General features: G+C 45.6%; 1 protein-coding gene across 2 annotated transcripts in view; it reads right to left on the minus strand.

Moving 5' to 3' along the window:
- Positions 1 to 11206: 11206 nt before the first annotated feature.
- The window catches only part of IGDCC4 (immunoglobulin superfamily DCC subclass member 4), a 185516-nt gene continuing 175967 nt past the window's right edge, over positions 11207 to 20755 (minus strand). For both annotated transcript variants that reach the window (XM_073304341.2, XM_073304339.2), the window contains one exon: positions 11207 to 18850. In XM_073304341.2, the coding sequence (XP_073160442.1) occupies positions 18320 to 18850 (531 nt within the window). In that variant the 3' untranslated portion in view covers positions 11207 to 18319. The remainder of the gene's footprint in view (positions 18851 to 20755) is intronic.

Consider the following 20755-nt stretch of genomic DNA (forward strand, 5'->3'; position numbering starts at 1 on the left):
TAACATCTGACTCAGATGATGAAAATGAGCATGCGCCGGTCCACACTGCTTTGGATTGTTATCGAGCAGAACCCATCATCAGCATGGGCACGTCTGATGGAATGGTGGTTGAAGCATCAAGGGACATATGAATCCTTAGCACATCAGTCATGTAAATACCTTGCAACACTGGCTACAACAGTGCCATGCAAACGCCTCGTCTCACTTTCAGGTGACATTGTAAATAAGAAGCAGGCAGCATTATCTTCTGCAAATGTAAACAAACTTGTTTGTCTGAGCAATTGGCAGAACAAGAAGTAGGACTGATTGGACTTGTAGGCTCTAAAGTTTTATAAGTCCAGTGGCCCAGGACTTGGGAGCAGAGAATAAACCAAAAGAGCTGAGTGGTGTTGCTGAGTGGAATTTGGTGCCTAGAGCAATCACCTTGTTCTCCAGCCCTTAGAGCCAGCCCTGCTCAAGTCCATTGCCCCTGAGTATTTTAGAGGTAGAGATTCCCCCATGTCTCCCACTAACCAGATCTTCCACAGTGTGACAGACCCAGACCAGTAGGATACAGGAGTCTGGTAGAAGACAAATATATTGGCCACTGGATGAACAGCTTCCTGTTCCCTGAGTGACCAGAGAAGGGGCTGCCCTAGAGCAATCAGGAACCTGCCAGAAGCAATTAAGACAAGCAAGGTAATCAAGACACCTGGAGCCAATTAAGAACTTTCTAGATTCAATTATGGCAGGCAGGCAAATCAAGACACCTGGTTTAAAAAGTCCCTCCCATGGGTTAGCAGGGGGACGTGCCAGGAGTGAGAAGGTGTACTGCTGGTGGACTGAAGTGGTTAAGCATGATCAGGCTTCAGGAGGCAGATCCTGCAGTGAGGATAAAGAGGGTGCTGGGGAAAGGCCCTGAGAAAGTAGCCCATGAAGTTGTAGCCATCACGCAGCTGATATGGGGAACATTGTGGACAGCTGCTATCCACAGGGCCTGGGGCTGGACGCTGGTGTAGAGGGTGGGCCCAGGTTCTTCCCCCCCCAACTCCTGACTGGACACAAGAGGAGTTGACCTGGTCTGTGAGAAACACCAGAAGGAAAGGTCTAAATTGGAAAAGGATCTGCCCTGTCCCTGACCCACTAGGTGGGACACAGAGACTGCGGGGATTATTCTCTGTTTCCCCCATGCTGGCCAGTGATGAGATTAGCTGAATGGACAGCAGGTTTGAGCCACTAGCAAGAGTAGCCAGACTGAGGGCTGCTGTGAATCTCTGAGGCGAGCAAATCCGCCAATAAGTACAGGACCCACCGAGGCAGAGGAGGAACTTTGTCACAATGGACTATGAGAACAGAGACTTTGAGGGCATGAGTCTCCTTCATGTACACTGGTTTTATACCACAGTAGCTCCATTGAACGTAGTTACTCCTGATTTACACTAGTGAGTTGAGAATCAGCCCCTGAAACTCAGTTTCTACTGTTCTGGGGGATGATCTGGGCCACAGTTGACATAATAAAAAAGAAGTTCAGGGCAAGGACTTGTTCTTCTCTTTGTCAAGTGCTATGCAAAGTTACAGGGCTACCTAAACATCAGCGTCTCCTGAGCAGTTAAGTATATACATGTACATTGTTTTTGCACCAGCCATTTTATGATCATGGAGCCATATTCTGCACTCATCAAGACCGGTGTAAATCAGCTGGAGTTTTCTGGGCTTTCACCCTGGAGTGGGTTTGCCATTTTATGGAACGTCTCAAAGAGAGTCTCATTTTATTGGTCAGGATTTTAACTAAGTTTAAGAGCCCCAGTTCTGAGAGATGAGAATTGACCTGACACCCTCCCCTTTCTGGAAAAAGGCAGCACAATTTGCTATCCCCTTCGTTCTGCCTGGAATCAGCACGGGCTGGAATACCAGAGAATAGCTGGTAATCTTCGCTGGTTGCAGGATTTCAGCAAAAGGTTTCTATTGCTGCTGGAGTGGACAGAGCAGCAGGCCAGGACACAGGCAACTTGAGGTCTGGTCCTGACTCTGCTACTGCTTTTTCTGGGTGACCTTGGATAAGTCACTTCTCTTCCTGTGCCTCAGTTTTCCCCTCTGGGATAATGATTCTGGACCTACTTTGTAAAGCCCTTTGAGATCTGTGGATGAACAGTGCTAGGTATTTTTGTTTAAAAGGGAGTAATATTTATTTGTCTGCTGTACCTCCACGGCAGCATGCTCCCACGCCTGCCAAGTGCTCTCCACAGGTCTGGGGATCCCTGAATGGCAGTAGGTATGTGGGCAAAGGAGCTGTGTTATTGGGTTGGGGGAAATCCTCCTGCCCCAGGACTGCATGGGGGGTGAGGCAGAAGAGTAATGCTGCCAGATGCTGCATTGCTTCTTCCCACAGATCCCCCTCAGCAGAGAGGACCCCTGTCTCAGGGAGGATCCTCAGGTCAGCTGTGGACAGAGGAGACCAGCAGGGACTGAGGTAAGGAAGTTTGGGAACAGAAACATGACTTGTTCTAAGGAGGACACCCCCCCACCCCTCCTTGACAGAGCTATGAGGGGGAGTCTGGGTCTTCCCTCAGGCTGCAGCTCTCTGTCACCTCCCCCGGACTCAGTGCTAGAACATTTAACCTGGCCATTTAATGGCATCTCTGCCAAAGGGATTAGCTTCCATCTCCAGAATCTTTCTGAAGAGCAGGACCTGAGCCAGCTCCCCTGCTGGTGCCAATGGGCCTTGCTCTCTCCCAGTCAATGAGCCAAGTCTATAGACACTGGGGATCTAGCCTACTCACTTGCTTTCCCTTGTGCGGCAGAGGGTTTCCTTTCAGTCAGTGCAGCGTGCGATGAGCAAATCGCACATCTGACAGGAAGAGGTACTTCGAGCACAACGATGGAGGTGGGTTGTCAGCCGTTCTGCCCTGCCTGAGGAATATGTCCTTAAATCAGTGGTGGCCAGGGGTCTCCCAAGCCCTGCACTAGCTCAGCCAGGGGAAAGGGAACAGATTCCAGAGGGGAACGACAACCACAGCCCTTCCCATTCCTTGCTTCCCTTTGTCTTGACAACTGCCCTCGTTACCACAGGAATTACAGGCACAAAGGCCCCCAGAGGATTAGAAGACACTAGCCCTAAAACTTTATGGAGCCCATATTCAGGAATGGAGCTCAAAGACACTCCTGCATGGCAATGCGGTCAGATGACTGCTCCTGAGGTCTCTGAGGCACAGGGAGGGCCCGGTGGGGCTCTCCACTGGAAATCGCTTTCTCTAATAGAAATCCTTTGTTTACGGCCCTAATAGTGGCTGTTAAGGACCAGCCTATGCCATTTCATTACCGACATAAATGAATGGTGGCTGGTGCCATTGTGCCTTGCTGTGCATAAGCCGGGTGATTCCACATGGCAGTTAGGTTGCTGAGCTGAGGCGGAGCGATATATCCTCAATTAATTGAAAACAACTGTGCCAATGATCCAGCAGTTTTGCTATCAGTGGAAATGAGTGTGCGGCGTCAGCACTAATGACGCCTTAGAGAAAATAAAGGAGCATGACTGTACATCCCATGCAAATGAGATGAACCAGGCAATCCAAAGAAATATCCTTCTGGCCTCTACATTGTAGTCCCCTCTCCGCCCCCTTGCATTAGCGTCTCAGTGAAAAGAGATGATGCTTTAATGCCGATGGTCATCAAAGGCAGTTACACCAACCCCACCATGCAAGTGCATGGAGACTGACCAACCTGATCTGACTGAGATCAAAATAGCTTGGCTGGGTGGGATTTTTCTATTTTTTATTGCTGTAAGTAAACAGTGACGGTATATCAGAATGGTCCCCAAAAGCCCATGGTCAGCTCTGTGTACAGGGCCTGATTTCAAAGTCTGTTGAAGTCAATGGAACTAGTATCAGGGTAAAAGTTTCAAAAGTGCCTAATGCCCAGATTGTCAAAGATATTTAGGTTTGTAATTCTCATGTATTTCCCTTAGAGGATCTGGGCCTAAGTGATTTAGGAGTCCAAGCCCCATTTTCAAAAAGTGACTTGGGCATTTAGGAGACTAAATCCCATGACTTAGGCCTCTAAGTCACTTCAGTGCTTTAGAAAAATTTTCCATATTGTCTTCAGAGGGCTTTGGCTCAGGCCCAATCCCCATTCACCCCAGGGGTCTGATACTGCGAGGTGCTGCGTGCCCTCAACTTTGATTGGAGTAATAGGCGGCATACTGTAGGAGTTGCTCATAGCCATGCAGGACTGGGGCTCACATGGAGAGATGATGCATGTTCGGGAGTCTGGATTCTAGTCCTGGCTCTGACATAGACTTACTGTTGGCCCCTGTGCAAGTCATTTAACCTGGGTGGGCCTCAGTTTCTCCTCTCCCCCTCCTCCCCGACCCCCCCCCCCGCCTTCTGTAAAATGAGAATAATAGCTCATGGGGATAAATTTTAGTCAATGTTTGTAAAGTGGTTGGAGCGTCTTGGCGGGTTGGTGCTGTGGAAGTTCAAAATATGTTCAGGTTCAATGCCGATTGGGTGTGCCATGCAATGGGCCCAGACCCATGTCAGGGAAGGCACTTTATAAAATCGTTGTTAATAATAAATATTAATGCTTCCCTAGATCATTGAACATATTGGGGTCAGCTCCCCAGTGGGAGTAAATCGATGTAGCTCTATTGACTTCAGTGGACCGACAACGAGCTGAAGATCTGGCTCATCCAGTCCAAAGGGCACTCAACCATCCTGCCACAGTGGTACGCAATCTGGCGTGCAGAGGGAGCTGCTGGAAGGTAGATGCCAATTGACCCAAAGGAAAGTCTTATATTGTCGTATTGATATTATTCTTACAAATGCAATAAAATTAAAATAAACACAGATGTATTCATTGTTTGCTAAATCAGTCAATCAACCTTCAATACATTAACTGTATTGGTAGTAAACTGAGTTCTTGCCAATTTATGCTTGTCATTTTCACATCAAGAAAATATTACAATCAGATCTCATAGTTTATGCAGAAAATGTCAACCTGTCACTGCGTGAACAATGTAGCAGATTTGGCTTTTGTGTTCCTATTAATACATTAGGTATTATTATAATGGAGTATTACAAAGTATGTGCATGGGAGATCAGATGTACTCTATGCTCCTGAGGCTCACGATTTGAGAGCTGCCATTCCTGAAGAAGTCAAACTTCCTCGGCGCTCTTGGTTTCCTTGCCCCGGCAGAAGTCCCCTTCAGAATCAATTGCCTGTACCAGGTGACCCAGGAAACACTCTGCTGGATGGAAACACTGCGGATGCAATGTCCCGTGAGTGGCTAGTGTGGTGTCTGAATAAGCCCAGAGTGTGTCTGCTTGGGTCAGCACCCACAGAGGAAGGGGCAGTTCTGGGAACTGGCAATAGGGGATGAGTATCTGAGAGTTTGGTGACGAGATTTTTTTTTTTTCAGTTATACTGGTATAGATAAATAACTATGGTTATACTAGTATAACTCTCTGTGTGGGCACTCCTATTCCAGAATAAGAGTGACATTTCTCACTGCTTGCCAAGCGACATAAGCTGAATTGGAAAAAGGGGGAATTGGAATAAGGGTGTCCACATCAGAGGGTTAGACCAGTATAAATATAGGGGATTAAATTCACCCCTTACCTTGTACCAGTCTAACTTTCCTGTGTAGACGAACACTTACGCTAGGTTGGGAGTTCCAATTCAAGCCATCTTTTGGCAGTTCAGTGGTCTTCTTTACAGGTGTATTCACTTTGGAACAGTGCTTAGTGGACAAGGACCAAAATCTATATAGGAAAGTTATAACAGTATACAGTCAGGTGTGAATTTTAAGCACTAGAGTTACACTGGTATCATCACCGTGTGGACATTCATAATCTGGTATAAGGAGGCCTTTTTTCCAATTCAGTTTATGTAGCTTTGGAAGAGTTTAAGCTAAACCAAAAAAGCCACTTATTCTAGAATAAGAATGACCACAGGGGTGTTACACTGACATAACTATAGTGGTTTAATGATACAGCTGAAAAAATTCCCCCTGTAAACAAACCCTCAGTAAACCAGTCCTATATCTGGCATTAATTTGCACCTTTGTTGATGAGCGGCGTCTTGTCACTGTTTAAGTTCCTCGTTGCCCTTCGCGCAGCCCCAGGTGCTAAGCTGGATGGCGCCAACATATCCTTTTCCTTGGAATCCAGTCCCTGGCCACCACAGCTCTGCCCTCTCCTCATTTAAGTCCCTTCACAGAAACCACGTCTCCAAGGACGCTCCTCCACGCTGTTACGTTCAGTTGTCGATTTACTAGCTACGGAACAATTCTTCCTCTGCAAAAAGAACAAAGAACCTGGGCAACGTTCAAGCGGTGAGACTTCACCTCTGAGGCCACCACACCACCACCTTGTTTTCGCCCTTCATCTCTCTCCAGAAGCCCGTCTCCATGTAATGGCCTCCTGCTGTTCTCATCGTTCGGACCCTTGGCACGGGACTATTTTCACCCACTTTTGTACAACGCCCTGGGCATCTGTGTTGCCAAGACCGTGCATTGGGGGAGCATGCGGGGGGTCACACCTCCCCAGTTTGCTGCTTGGCTTGTACTGAGCATGCTCAGTAACACTGCTAAAGCTGGTTGCCCTCACACTGCCCCCCCCACACACGATTGGCAGGCATGGGTCAGCTTTGTATAATGCTGTCTCAGCAACCAACAGTAACTTTCTGCTGGAGCAGGAGAAACTCAGCGAAACCCCCTCCCCCCCAATCCCATAATCTGCCATCATGGGCTACAAACAATACCACTTTCCCTCAGAATTTGCTTGGAACGTTGCTGACAGGACCATATTGCCCTACAGCCAATTGAATCCCATGATATCACTTGCCAGAGAGCTGAGCTGAGTAATTCATTGCATAGTACAGCTACTGAATTACATAATACCTCATTGCAGGTTAGCCCCATGCCTGTAATACTATTGTTGGCTGTACTGTAGCAAAGAGCATCTGGGGGTAATAAAAGATAGTGATGAGAATGAAATGCAAACTAATGACTCATTCAGATCCTGGCCTTTTTGAAGGCCCAGCTCCGTTATGACAAATTAGTGCAGATGTGCAGATGGGGAAGTAAGGGGAGCTGCTAACCCTCTGAGTGCAAGAATAAAAAAGAAGTCCCAGGCCAGCCTTTCCCTTCTATTAATGCAGACAGAATGAGATCCAGCAGAGTCCTGGCTGACTACGGGAAAAGGGGAAGCTCCCTTCTCTGGCAAAGACTGCATTTCAGGGTTGCTTCTTTCCAACCAGAGTGGCTAGTCGAATTTTGGGGCCCTTGGGATGTTCAAATTGGGAGTAAAAATTGCTATTTCTCTGATGCTGTTTTGTTTATTTACAAACCAGGTACAAAGTCCTGGGTCTCTGAACACTGGTGGAACCAAAAACTAAAGGAGCAGCTGCCTAGCTTGCAGCCCCAAGCCCCTTTAGCCAACAGACCCCAAAACACTCTCTCTAGCTTTTTCCAGCATTATACTGTGCTCACACAGCCCTCCGCTTAGCTTTCTTGCCTCTGCCCCCTCCCTGTTCTTGCCTGTCCTCAGTGTGTGTGTGTGCTCTCACACATCCACATCCACCTGGCCACAATGGCCAGTGGCACCCGCTGCCAGTTTCTGGGGACTCTATTTGCCTTTGTTTTAGGTGGGGCCCCTTCACTGTTTCTTACAATGATCTTAAATGGAAGACTCGCTCCCACATCAGTTTGAACATGGTTTTAACTCAACCCTGTTAAAACAGGCCATTTTATCATTTAATTATGTTACCTGTTGTCATGGCAAACTCCTCTGTTAGTTCATGTGCAATCGATGTGCGATGAATAGATTTCAGTTGTAGATATACGTATAGCAATAAGCAGGACAGGAGTATAACAGTAGTAACTAGTTAGGTGTGATAAGTGTGTATCAGGTATGTAAGTAATGTGATGCCTATAGGCTGAGGCCTGTAAGATCTCAGCTTGGTCATAGTAGGCTTCAGGGTTTTTGACATACATAGGTGACCCAGGAGTAGAATCATAGAATATCAGGGTTGGAAGGGACCTCAGGAGGTATCTAGTCCAACCCTCTGCTCAAAGCAGGACCAATCCCCAGTTTTCACCCCAGATCCCTAAATGGCCTCCTCAAGGATTGAACTCACAATCCTCGATTTAGCAGGCCAATGCTCAAACCACTGAGGGTTACATGGGGAGGGATAGCTATGTCAGTCAAGTTACAAGATTATTGTAAAGAACACGATAACAGGTGATGTTCCAAGAAAATATACTGCACAGTGTACTTGTCTAGACCACACAAGGCACCTGATTGTAACGTCACAGAAAGGTCTGCTCTTACCGCGGGTTACCATGGGAACATGTTTACATAAATGTTTATAAGAATAAGGGGAACTAAGAGGACAACCTATAAAAACAGGGCTCCCCAAAATTGATGAGGTGTGCAAGTACAGATAAGGAAAAGGAAGTTTGCACCTTCATGCATATGCATAAGGTGGTAGGCGTGGTCATAACAACAAGATAAAAAAAAGGTTCCTGAAATAGATAGGGTGGGAAGACTCCAGCAGGAACTACCCCCTCCATCAGTGACCACCTGTTGAGAGATCCACCAGACTCTACAACATCTCTGGCAAAGAGAGTATGAACACAGCAGTAGCTGTGGCATGGGCTTTCTCGGGGTTTGTGCATGTGGTTGTCACCTTAATCATCTGCTTTGTAAAATTTATAATACAAACAAGACTTCTGTCCTGTCACTGTGTTTGTGGTGACTGTCCTCGGTCTCCGTGTGTTCCTAGAGCCTCCCAAGCGAAGAGAATCGTACAGGGTAACTTTCACCCTGTTGATCTGAAAACTGTAGTACCATGGGAGCTGAGCTCTCTCCCTAGGGACACAATAGTTTATCACAGAACTATCCAAGCTATTTCAAATAAAGGCTGCAATCCAGAACAAGGTTTCACTCAGCGCATAACAGTCGACAAAGGAGGACACAAGGCAGTTAAATGGTATGAATTGCTCTGTAGCCACGTGTCTAGTGGTTAGGTCAGGGAACTCAGAAACCAGTCTCTTGGATTCTGTTTCTAGCTCTGCTACTTGCCTAGCTGGCAAGTTCAGAGGCTTGACTTACGGCTGGTCTATACTTGAAACTTTGATCGACCCAGTTATGTTGCTCAGGGGTGAGAAAAATCCAGCCCCTGTGCGACATAGTTAAGCCAACCTAAGCCCCTGTGTAGACAGCTCTTGGTCGACGGAAGGTCAACTAGCTACCCCGCGTTGGAGAGATGGGTTTACCATACTAACGGGAGAACCCCTTTCTGCGGCTGCAGCAAGTGGCTGCACTGATGTGCTACCGGGCTGCAGTTGGAGCTGGGCCACTCTCACATGCTAAGTGTGGACATAGCCTGAGCGTTGAGCAAGTACCTGGATTCCCAGCATGTTTCTGGGTGCCCGGTGTTAATGCTGACGTGCCCAGCCACGTGCATCTCAGAGACAAACCCTTTCACCCAGGAGTTGAGGTGAGCTGGGCTGCATGAGCTGCTGGTCCCAGGATGGGAGTGTTGGCAAGGCTGGTGGGCAGGACACTGTCTGTCTCAGGCCCCTGACTGTCACCCTTGGTCTAATACGCTGAGTTTTTTGACCTTCTGGCATTGTTGCAACTGCCTCTCACTTCACTCCAGCTTGTTGTGAATTGGGAGAGTTGCACTGGGAGGGATCCTTTATGGTGGGATGGGAAGCTCGCTCTCTCTCAATTTTGACACACTGCTGGATGAGGTGATTATTGCCAGAGAGTTTAATTCTTTATCGTACTATACAGGTGCATTGTATAAATTGAAACTATAAACATGAGTCGGGGCCTATTTGGGTCTGAACCCTCCATAGTCACATCTATACGTAACTGTATTGCAAAAGCAGCAAAGAGTCCTGTGGCACCTTATAGACTAACAGACGTATTGGATCAAGTATAAGAGCTTGCGTAGATTGAGCACAAGTTTGCTCGGTTCTGAGCGACCTCCACTCGTTAATAATTATCCACTGCCTTGGAAGTTGAGGGTCTTCGGTATCTCATAGCTCAGCTTCTTGCAGGATTGGGCCGCTAAATGGGGCAAGTTATAGCAATGCTTTTTATAGCAAAGTTTTTGGAATCTGAGCTGAATGTGTCACCACTGGGAGAAGAATCCCGTCCATTCATTTGCTGGATGCTTCCTCTTATTAAAACCCCCAAGATTCCAGGTGAGATGAACTGCAAACTGTTTGACTTCAGCTGTCCCCTCCCACATCTTCTTTTATCTGTCGTCCTGAGCAGACAGGGATGGAGATATGTCAGGCATAGAGAGACGCCTCACAAATCCAAACCCCAACCTGTGATGCAGATCATTCACAGGCTAGACTGCGATGTAAAGGAGTTAGGTGCCCAACTTCAGTTGCTTGTTCTGAAGATTTGGATTAGGCTCCTGGGAAATTCCCAGCCTTCACAAGCAGGCGGATCCCACGGCTCTGCTCCCAATAGCCCCTCCGGGACCTGTCACTTTGGACCTGGTGCAAACACAGCAATTGCCAGACCAGATCAGACTAATGGTCCATCTGGTCTAGCAACTTGTCTCCAACTGTGACAGCTGCTTCCAAGGAAAGGGCAGGAAACCCCAAAATGAACAATCACGGATCATACTGTAGAAATGATGGACAATTATGGACACAGAAACCCATCCTCTCTGCAGCACTCACAGATATCATACAATTTCCCTCCAGGCCATTCCCTCATGTGAATTTACCCCTCAATAGACAATATTCTGGATTCTAAATGTTGGAAAACTTGAATCCTGTGCAGTCCAACACACCTGAACCAAAGAGAGGGTTCTGAGGAGCATAGTTTGGCCCAGACCCAAACTTCCACAAGTTCCAGGGAAGTTTGGAATTAGAGGCTTGATGCAAGTCCCATCCTTTTTGTACGATAAGATCTTTTCTGCTTTATTATTTCTCTGCTTTGAAAGATAGTGTAAGTACCACTGGGTAAAGAGCAAAACTCCTATTGACTTCAACATTAGCAGTGTGGAACCCAGTAGCTCAAACATTGTTAAGGAGACTATTCCTCACCTGGATTTTCCTTTATAACCAGCTCTACATACAGATTAAATCCTACATTGGATTCTACCTTTTTTTGTAAATATTTTATTAATAATACATTAGTTGAGGAATATAAGGACAATTTCTTCTTACATTTTAACACTAAAGAGTATTTGTGAAGTAAGAATAGTCTCTGAAGAAAGAAAGTTATAATTAAATACAGCATGGAACCAAATACAGACAATCTTTTAACAAGATGAAGTTCTGGTTACCTTTCCTTATGCATTATGTAAAAATAAGTATATTTCATTTAATTTTTAAAATATTAGCAAGGGGAAAATGATAAAAATAGAACTAGACTAAACATCTCTTTTCTAACTAGGATACTGGTTAGAAAAGACACAGGGATCCCTGCAAAGGAATCAATTTCTATTGAGAACAAAAAACATATATAGTGTGATATAGAAATGCTCACTTTCTTATAAAGCGTCCATCCTGGGCAGTTATCAACGTTATTCGTTATTTACTTTTCAAAAATCAGAAACCCTCGAAGGTTACAAATTATCTCATTTGTTACTATTTAAACTAGACCTTTACTGTCTGTGAAAAAATAAACAAAACCAACCCAATGAGAAAGTTGACAACCAGATGTTTTTAACCAAGTCATGTTTCACATGAGAGGAAATTCAAAGAATCAGAATTGTGACTTTCACAGCAGCATGGGAACTATATAGTTGTGTAACCAAATGGTGACATTAACACTACAAAACTCACGTTGGGGAGACACATTTGATATTTAAACAATGTACAAACAAGAAAGATAGGCAAAAAGCTGAACAGCAATAATCTTTAGTGTTACTGAAGGAAAGCATGGGTGGGTGGAAGAAAAAAAAAGTGCTAACTTTTAGTAAGCTACATGAAATCTGACATGTAATTAAAGGTATCAACCTTTTTTTGTGTGTCTGTGAGAAAGGTGCAAGAAAGCTACTTACTTCTGGAAAACATTTCATGATACAAAAATATATGCACTGGTTATTTCAGCTTTGTACACAGAATGCATAATATTAACCCATTGCTCCAGCTTTTAGTCAACAATGCGAATATAAAGGCCTGACTCATGTATAATAAGTGCAGGGGCCAGGGAAACAGCCACGTACATTAGGATACCTCCCTAACCCAACACTGAACATAACCCATTGTGTGCGCTAATGTGGAAGATCATGTTAAAAAGTGACTTCAGTACAGTTTTGGGGTCAGGCCCTCAGCTGGTGTAAACTCCTTGACTTCAAGGGAACGATACTGGTTGACACCAACAGAGATTCGTTTATTTTTACCAACCCAGGGGCACTGCGGTATTCTGATGTTCCAGTGCTGTAAGTTTCATGCTCTGGAACAATTCGGTTTGGTGGAATAAGAGTAGAGAGGAAGGTTGGATGCAAGGAAACAATGCAAACAATGCAAGCTTTCTGCCTACACAATAATGGTAAGTAGCACAAAGAGAATCATTTACACTTTTCATAGCATCTTTCCTCTGAGGATCTCAAAGCGTTTAACTAAGCTGCACAAAACCCCTGTGAGGTAGGTTTGTACAGATAGGGAAACCGAGGCACGGGAAGGTTACGTGACTTAACCAAGGTTACATAGCAAGTCAGTGTGGTAGAGGAGACAAGCAGAATCCAGAACTCCCTCATGCTAGTTCTATACCCTATCATGAAACTCCACTCCCTCCCCGAATGTGAATTAAACTAAAGAGTTGAGATGTGCAGTCCCTGAAAGGGTCAGATGAGATGGTGGTTGAGCAAACAGCATCAAGCATTCCTGTCAGGTAAGATGCCCCCAAATATTATACATCAATTTACAATAAGCCAATAGTTTCTCCCTTTATTATTTCCAATTGTGTGAGAATCACCCCAGTGTTTGCTCCTGGGAGCTTTGCTTGTGTCAGGCAGCATGACTGGGTCTTTACAGAACATAGGAAAGGGAAATGATCCTTTCTCAGACTTTTACTCTTCGGGAAGGGGAAGGGAGGAGGGTTAGTACACTAACAGCTAATCAGGTCTCTCAATTTCAGAGGCCTGAGGAAATTAGCAGTAGCTATTGGCAAGTGAGAAGAGGATGCTGTATGAGACATTCACGGCAATCTGAGCATTTAGACCAAGTCAAGATTTAAACAGAAAGCTGGTCTTAACCTTAACTATAAGGTAATAGCAGTGGTCCATTCTAGTAAAGAGCCTGATTTCGAGACTTGGCTTCCTCCCATTTTGCATCCACAATTTAGGAGGGACAAATAGGAACATCGGAAATGGCTCATACCAGTGAATGATTCATCTAGTCTGTAATCCCATCTCTGACAGTGGCCAGTACCAGATGCTTTGGAAGAAGGCCCAGGAAGCTCCACAGAGGCCCATTATGGAATTATGGTGCATCTAAGGAAATTCCTTCCTAACCCCAGGCAGCTAGTGGTTGGTTTATGCTCCAAAGCAAAAAGGGTTATATCCCTTTTGTATTTTTATCCTATCTAATGTAATTGTGGGTTGCTCTTATTGTCCATGAAAATGTTTAATCTTTGGATTTTCAAACCTGCTAAGCTCTGAGTAAAATATCCTGTAGCAGCGAGTTCCACAGCTTAATCATACGTTGTTTAGAATGCATTTCCTTCCATCCACTTCAAACTGTGTGCTGTGTGTCACCCTGCTCTGGTATTATATGAATAACTGAGGAGGCGCTCCCAACTAACCTTCTCTATGCTATTCTTTATTTAAATACCTGTACCGCATCCCCTCAGATCTGCCTCCCACTAAACTATGGTGCCAACTTTAACTAAGCTAAGTAAATAGTGCAGTATGTGGACTACTCCATTCTACACTAGATTCCATTCATTAGCAAGCCCTCCGCTGCCAGCCACAAGTGGGCCATTCTCTGGCTGTTGCCAATAAGGCAGGTTTGCGGGGCTGCAGCAAGGGAAGGCAGGTCCCAGAGTTTCCTTCATTGTCTGCAGCCTCACAAATCCGCCTGTGGCTGGGGCCTTTCCTCCAAAAGCAGTTCTCAGTAAGCGACGTCCTGCTGCCAGTATCTGCATCCCATTAACATTAAGGTCAATGAGACAGGACTGGTTCCCAGCAAAATGTTGCTATGAACTGGACATTGTTAATATCACGGTTGCTATTAAGCAGCATCCACTGTGTTTCCCTAGCCTTAGTACAGGGAATACTGCAAATACGGAGGTTAGCTCACTACAAATCTTCATTATCTATGGGAAATGGTGAGCTTTTCACCACAACTGTATATTGCTCTATTTTATTCTAATCTCCTCTCAAAGCCTTTAATCCTGTTCTGTGCCTTTCTCTGCACCCTTTCCATTTCTCCTATATGCTTTCTGAGGAGAGGCATCCAGAGTTGAGCACTGTCTCCAAGCAGAGTGAGTATCATTGATTTGACAATGGCACTCAGTATTTCCAGCATTATTCTCTATCCCTTTCTTAATTAAGCCTAACATCTGGTTTTGCTTTTTTTTTGTCTTTTCCTCTCTCTTTTGACCGCTGCTGCTCACCGAGCACATGTTTCCATTGCAATGGCTGTATTGGCAGCTAGGTCTATTTCCTGAGTGGCTCCAGTTAATTTAAAACCTATCGACATGTATGGAAAGAAATGCAGGCATGGCTGAGGTCATTAAGACGTGATTGGCAGCTGCTATCCCACATGGCACCGTAGACAGTGGCACCTGCAAGTATTTGCCTCACAAAATTGTGAGAGTGTGAAATTTCCACCCACAAAACAGGAAGCCAGGTGGAGGCCTCATTCAGAACCAGGCACATACCATGTGCCTCGAAAAAGGCTCTTTTGGAATAGCAGAGCTACTCATTTTTTTAAATGTAGTTCTTGAGCACAACAGCCCCCTTCACTGACCCTGTCATCCCATGGTATTGGGGCGGGGGTTCCTGAGGGTCTAACAAATGATGGTTACGAGCGATCGGCCTGTTCAACAGGGATCTCAGGGTGTGTCTGTATGGAGAGGCAGTGAGCAGCAAGCTGGGGTGTAGCGTTCTAGGCTGCCGTGCACACAAAGTCCTTTGAACTACTGCAAAGCAGGGCCACAGGGTAGCAGGGTCCACCCGGCCAGTTAGTGTGTGGTGGGCTGGAGCGCTGTAGACTGATTCCCCGGCTTGCTGCACAGTAACTCTCTGTACAGACAAGCTCTCGCGCTGCTTGCTCCTTCTGTGTGGTGGTGCTGGGAACAATGCAGGTCGCCTTTCATACCACTTTGCAGCTGCTCACAGAATGACATTCAAGAGGCTACTGTAGGCTCCAAACCGTCTTTGAGCAGGGAATGGAAAGACAGAGCTGTGACAGACACCACTTACATTACTGGGGACAGAAGTTATATGCTAGAGAAGGGTGGCCAAAGGCAGGAGAAAGCAAGATCCTCAGACTCAGGTTAGAGCCTACCAGGGCCTGATCCATTGGCTTGACTGTGTGTTGGACAGGGCCCTTTTAATACAATCCTATTACTGTACGTGTACACACCCACACCCACACCCACAGGGTTCCACTTGGAATCAAAGGGAGCCTTGAGTGAGTAGCCAGGGCAGGATCGGACTGCTCAAGAGGGATCTGATTCTTTCCTTGACTTGCACCAGTAAATGCCATGAACATGAATGGGAGTTACAGGCACGCACCATGGAAAGAAAATCCACTGCAGGACGGGAGAGTCCCTTCTCTCTACACCTTGTCAGAGTTGATGGGAGAGGAAGGCATCCTTCATATCCATCCACGTTACCAGAACAGAGGAAACAGTGGCCTTTGCGGACTCTTGTCCACGACAGTCACTGCCAATGGGACATTTTGCAAGCAAATAATGATGAAATAAAGGGATGCAGTCAGGTCAATTCAGCTCCAATTATAGGGCCAGACTGCAGGGCTGCCTGTGGAGTACAGGGTTCCCCTCTGCTCGCAAGGGTAATCCTGTATCACAATCTGGACTGAGATGTAAAAACTTTTTACAAAGCCTCAGATCAGCACAAAGGTCTCCATGATATTTTTCTGGCTAATTCCAATGGAAGCAGGGTTTAGGGGTTTTTTTTTGTTTTTTGTTTTGCTTCGCTGTTTAACCAACAAATGGCTAAATCCGAAGAAATGCTGAGCATCTCCTCAGCACCCGCAATGTCCAATGAATTCAATGGGACATGCAGATCCTCAGCACCTCTCAGGATTTGGCCCAGTCTGCAGTGTTCGCTATTCAAACATGGCTGTGTTTTGAGAATCTGAAACTGAGCTAAGACAGGGTAGGAATGAAGGGAAACTAACTCCTTTCTTTTCAAAGGCTCAAGCGGAGAGAAATGCCCTCAGTAAACAGTCTAAATAATGAAGAGTAAATGAGATTATTTAAAACCTGTCTGTGATCATTCAAGGTGCTATCTGAACAAGAACGAACGTTTTTTTTAACGTGGCTCTGTCCTTTTAAGGGGATGGCCTCGCGCCGAGTGCGAATCCCAGCGGAAACACACTCACACTAGCGGCCATTGACCTAGCATGCTAAAAATAGAGTGGAGTGTGGACCAACAGGTTAGCTACGTGAGTACGTGGCATGGGTCTGTAGTCGGGGAGGCTAGCCCCTCCCACGGCTCGCCTGCCCGTGGCTACACTCCATTTTTAGGTTTATGACAGCTAGTGTAAGCAGAGGGGATGCATGGCGGGAGGCATGTGGGGTCATATGCCCGTCCCCCCTGCCCAGATTTGCAGCTTGCCTTGTATTGAGCATGCTCACACGAATTGAGCATGCTCAGTAACATTGCTGAAGCTGGCTGCTCTCACTCTGCCCCCCGCTATCGGCAGGCACGGGTTGTCTCCGAGTAAGTCAGTCTCCTTGAGCAGGAAAGCGGACGCCCCAGCTCGAAGGCCAGGCACACCCTGAAAATCCATTTTGGCCAAGATTGTCAGAAGTGACTTGTGATTTTGGCTGCCGAATTTGACCCACTTTAAAGGGACCCAATTTTCAGAAACTGTTTTGTACCCACACTCAGGCAATCTGGCCTCTTTAAAGTGTCTCTTTAGTTGGGGTTGGACTAGATGACCTCCTGAGGTCTCTTCCAATCCTGATATTCTATGATTCTATGTCTCATGTTGGGCCCTAACAAACTGACGCTCCCCGTTTGAAAACTTCAGCTCTTCATTTTCTTTACCAGCATGAGCCCCTTAAAAACAAAATGCTGCCAACCATCGCCCCATCTGCGATGGCCTTTTTGCAAAGCACATGGTTCTAACGGCCAAACACGCCCAACGCGTCAGTCCTAGGGCAGGTGGTCCTGCCGTAATGTATTCAAAAGAAAGAGAGAGACTTGACACCTGCAGCACTATTTCATTAAAAAATAGTCAAAAACCAGTGCAAACATATTCTTTAGAAAAAGGCAGTATAAGAATAAGTTAAAAACTAAAATGGACTATAACAAAAGAGTAAATCTACGGCTTTTTTTTTTTTCTCCAACAGACATGAGGTAGTTGTGTTGTTAAGGAGGAAAAAATAAAGAGAGAAGTAGTAAAAATGCTACTCTAGACCACACACTACTCCACTTTATAAAATTAAATAATATAAAGATGCTCCGAGGAAATAAAAATACATTGTCGTACATTAAAAGGAGAGAGACGTACCTAAAACGATAGGTACAAGAACCTACATAACACAAAGTCCAGCTTGGTGAAGTGACCGAGACGCTGAAAAAGGTTCTATGTAGTACAAGTTGTTAGAGGCACTCGCAGAGTGTGTAATAAAAGGCCACTACGTCAGCCAGCTAGTAATGTTTACCTGGGTAGTGTACAAAGGGATCATTAACATCATTTTAACCATGGGTGAGCGGAGAAGGCCGCTGGCTACGGCTAATTGCCTTTTGGCTGGTGTTTGTCTCAACCCCTTTGGCTGCGGCCCTCCCTGGCGAAAAGCAACATTGGAGAAGATACGCTTAATGTATTCTCCCTCTTTCTGCCGTGAAAAATGTTCCGGCACTCCCCATCATGGAATAAAAGGAAACAATGGCACAGGCTGCAGGCAGAAGGTTCGGTTTTAGTCACTTCAATGGGTGTTGGATTGGGCCCACAGCAATCTACATATTGATTTATTTCATGTGAATTTAGGGCTGTTCATCTGTCCAGGAACCAGAGTCTCTAAGGTGCTAAGCACCCTCAGCCCCACCGAATTCACTGCGAGGTGAGGGCACGCAGTATCTCTCCGGATCTGGCCCCCAGTAACTCACACCTACTTCTTCTAGCTCTCCCATGGTCAAAATCAGATTAATTTCCTCTTTAATGGTTATGGACACGCGTCACGTTCTCAGATGCTGAGGATGAATTGATTAGCGCAGAGATACTACACAGAGGGGCGTCCTGCTGGCCTGTGGGAAAAGCTTGGCACTTGACTGACTGTACATTCCCTCTGTCTTCTTGAAGAGAGTCCGAATCCCCGCTTTCCATAAAGTCCAGACTTTCTCCGTGCTTGTGGAAGCCGTTGGTGAGCCCATGAGGGCCGACAGCTTCCATTTTGTTAGTCTTTCTGTCAGTACTTAACATAGCGTCCTGGGTCTGAAGCTCAGGTTTGCCTTGGCAGTCCACGAATGCTATGCTGACATTCTGCTTGGCGTTTGGGGAGGTTTGAAGGGGCTGCTCATCGGAGGGGACGTTTTCTGGGCTGTGGTCCTCAGGATCCGTTTCTTCAGCATCCAGCGTGTGAAGCTGAGAGTCGCAGTCTCTGTCAGAGGCTGAGAAATCGGAATGGACAATGACCTCGGCTTCCACTTGATGAAGGCTGATGGGTGGCTGATTTTTCATCACTTCATTCTGTTAGTAAGCAAAGGGAGAAAGTGACTAAATTCAGATCGTTCGGCCCCTGGATCCTGACAAACGGAGAAGCCCTTGTTTAACTGGGAGCAAGTTAGTAATCCCATTGAGTTCAATGGGTCTACGCACATGCTTAAAATTAAGTGTGTCTTTATATGCCTCAGTGGATTGGAGTCTTAACACTGTAACATGAGCAATAGCCAAAGTAGCCAAAGACAGAATGGCTTTATGGCATAACAGCTTTGTTTTTCTCAGAAACAAGAGCATTTGCTCTTTTTCAATGCAGGCAACTTTTCCAAGCTTCTCTTTTCAGGTCTAAAGTCAAGAGATGCTATTCTAACCCAACCAGATTTCCTAAAATGCCAGCTGAGTTTAATTGCATTTTCCATCAGCTTTTGGTAATTAATGCTGGAAATAAAGCATGTAGCTCAGAGACAGAACTCACTGTATACCCAAAACCAAATACGTCATTTAAAAAAATAAACAGCCGGCTGTGTCATTTTAAAAGACAAACAATCTAACAAAAGCCTATTCAGATCAATAGCCCCAAGCACTTCCGGGCGCTTGTCCACATGGTTTTAGATGGTTGTGATTCCATCAGTGATTTCAGGAAAAAAATATTCTGGGTTTTGAGCTTGGCAAGTGAGCAAAGTTGGAATGGCTGTCCCAAGACTCTGTTATAAAATGTATTTTCAAATCTGAAGTCAACACACGCAGGGCATGACATTTACCCTCCCCGCCCCAAGTGGATTGCTGATCCCCAGTCCAGACGCTATGCGCAGAGTGCTCATTTATAACAGCGGAAGCATTCTCTCTGGAATGAGTGTGGTGAGCATAACAGATTTCACACTGTAAAGTGGGCAGGGGGACTACCTCCAGAAACATGTACTCTGCACTTATACATCATCACCTTCCATCACAGGACCTCAAGATGTTTTGGAAGCCTCACAACACACATAGCTACAGGTGGGGAAACTGAGGCATAGAGCGGTGCAAAGACTTCCACAGGTTACCCAGTGAGTCAGCAGCAGAAAGGGGACTAGACTCCAGGATCCTAGCAAACTGTACCAGGTGGTGGCTTAGAGGTATGGCCAATAGTGTACAGAGACATTAAGTGGATGGATAGCAGTATGGCCAACCCCAAGCATTCAAAAATAATGAATCTGGCTTCAAAAACTAATGAGAGTTTAAAAAATGAAAAGTGTGGGGTTTCTTTTTATTTGCCTTTGGGTTTTGAGCCTTGAGAGTTCATTTTTTCAAGCACGAGGGGCTCAAAAAGTAGCTTTTATTTTTTAAATGTAAGCTGAGATTCTCACATAATCACATGACTCCAAGAACTGGGACATTAAGAAAAAACCCCCAGCAAATATAGCAACTGAGAAATTGTGAGAGTTGGCAATGTTATAATAATAACAGTAGTAATAACTTGCTCCGACATAGCACATTTCATCAGTCAATCTCAAAAGGAGATTTTTACAAAGGAGGTGAGCATCATTACCTCCATTGTCGAGCTGGGGAAACTGATGCACAAAGTATTGTAGTAACTTGTTCACAGGCACCTAGCATGCCAGTAGCCAAGCCAGGAATAGAAACCAGATGTCTTGCGTTCTAGTCCAGTACTCTGTCCACAGGGCGACATGCCTAGAATAACTTGGATGCCTTCAGATTCTTAAGGATATTCCCCAAGTCCTTAGCTATCAATTATTGAAATTGGGACACGTACATTACAACGATTCCACAAGGCCCTCTCCCTCCAGAGACAAAGGCTGAGATTTTCAAAAGTCCTAGTGATTTTAGGTGCTTAAAGGGTCAGATTTTCAGAAGGTGTGTGCTCAGCACTTTCTAAATATCAGGCCCCTTTGTGGCATCTGAAGTTGGGCACCCAAAACATGAGGCACCCAAGTT

The sequence above is a fragment of the Lepidochelys kempii genome, chromosome 10, assembly GCF_965140285.1.
Source record: "Lepidochelys kempii isolate rLepKem1 chromosome 10, rLepKem1.hap1, whole genome shotgun sequence".
Lineage (NCBI taxonomy): Eukaryota > Metazoa > Chordata > Testudines > Cheloniidae > Lepidochelys > Lepidochelys kempii.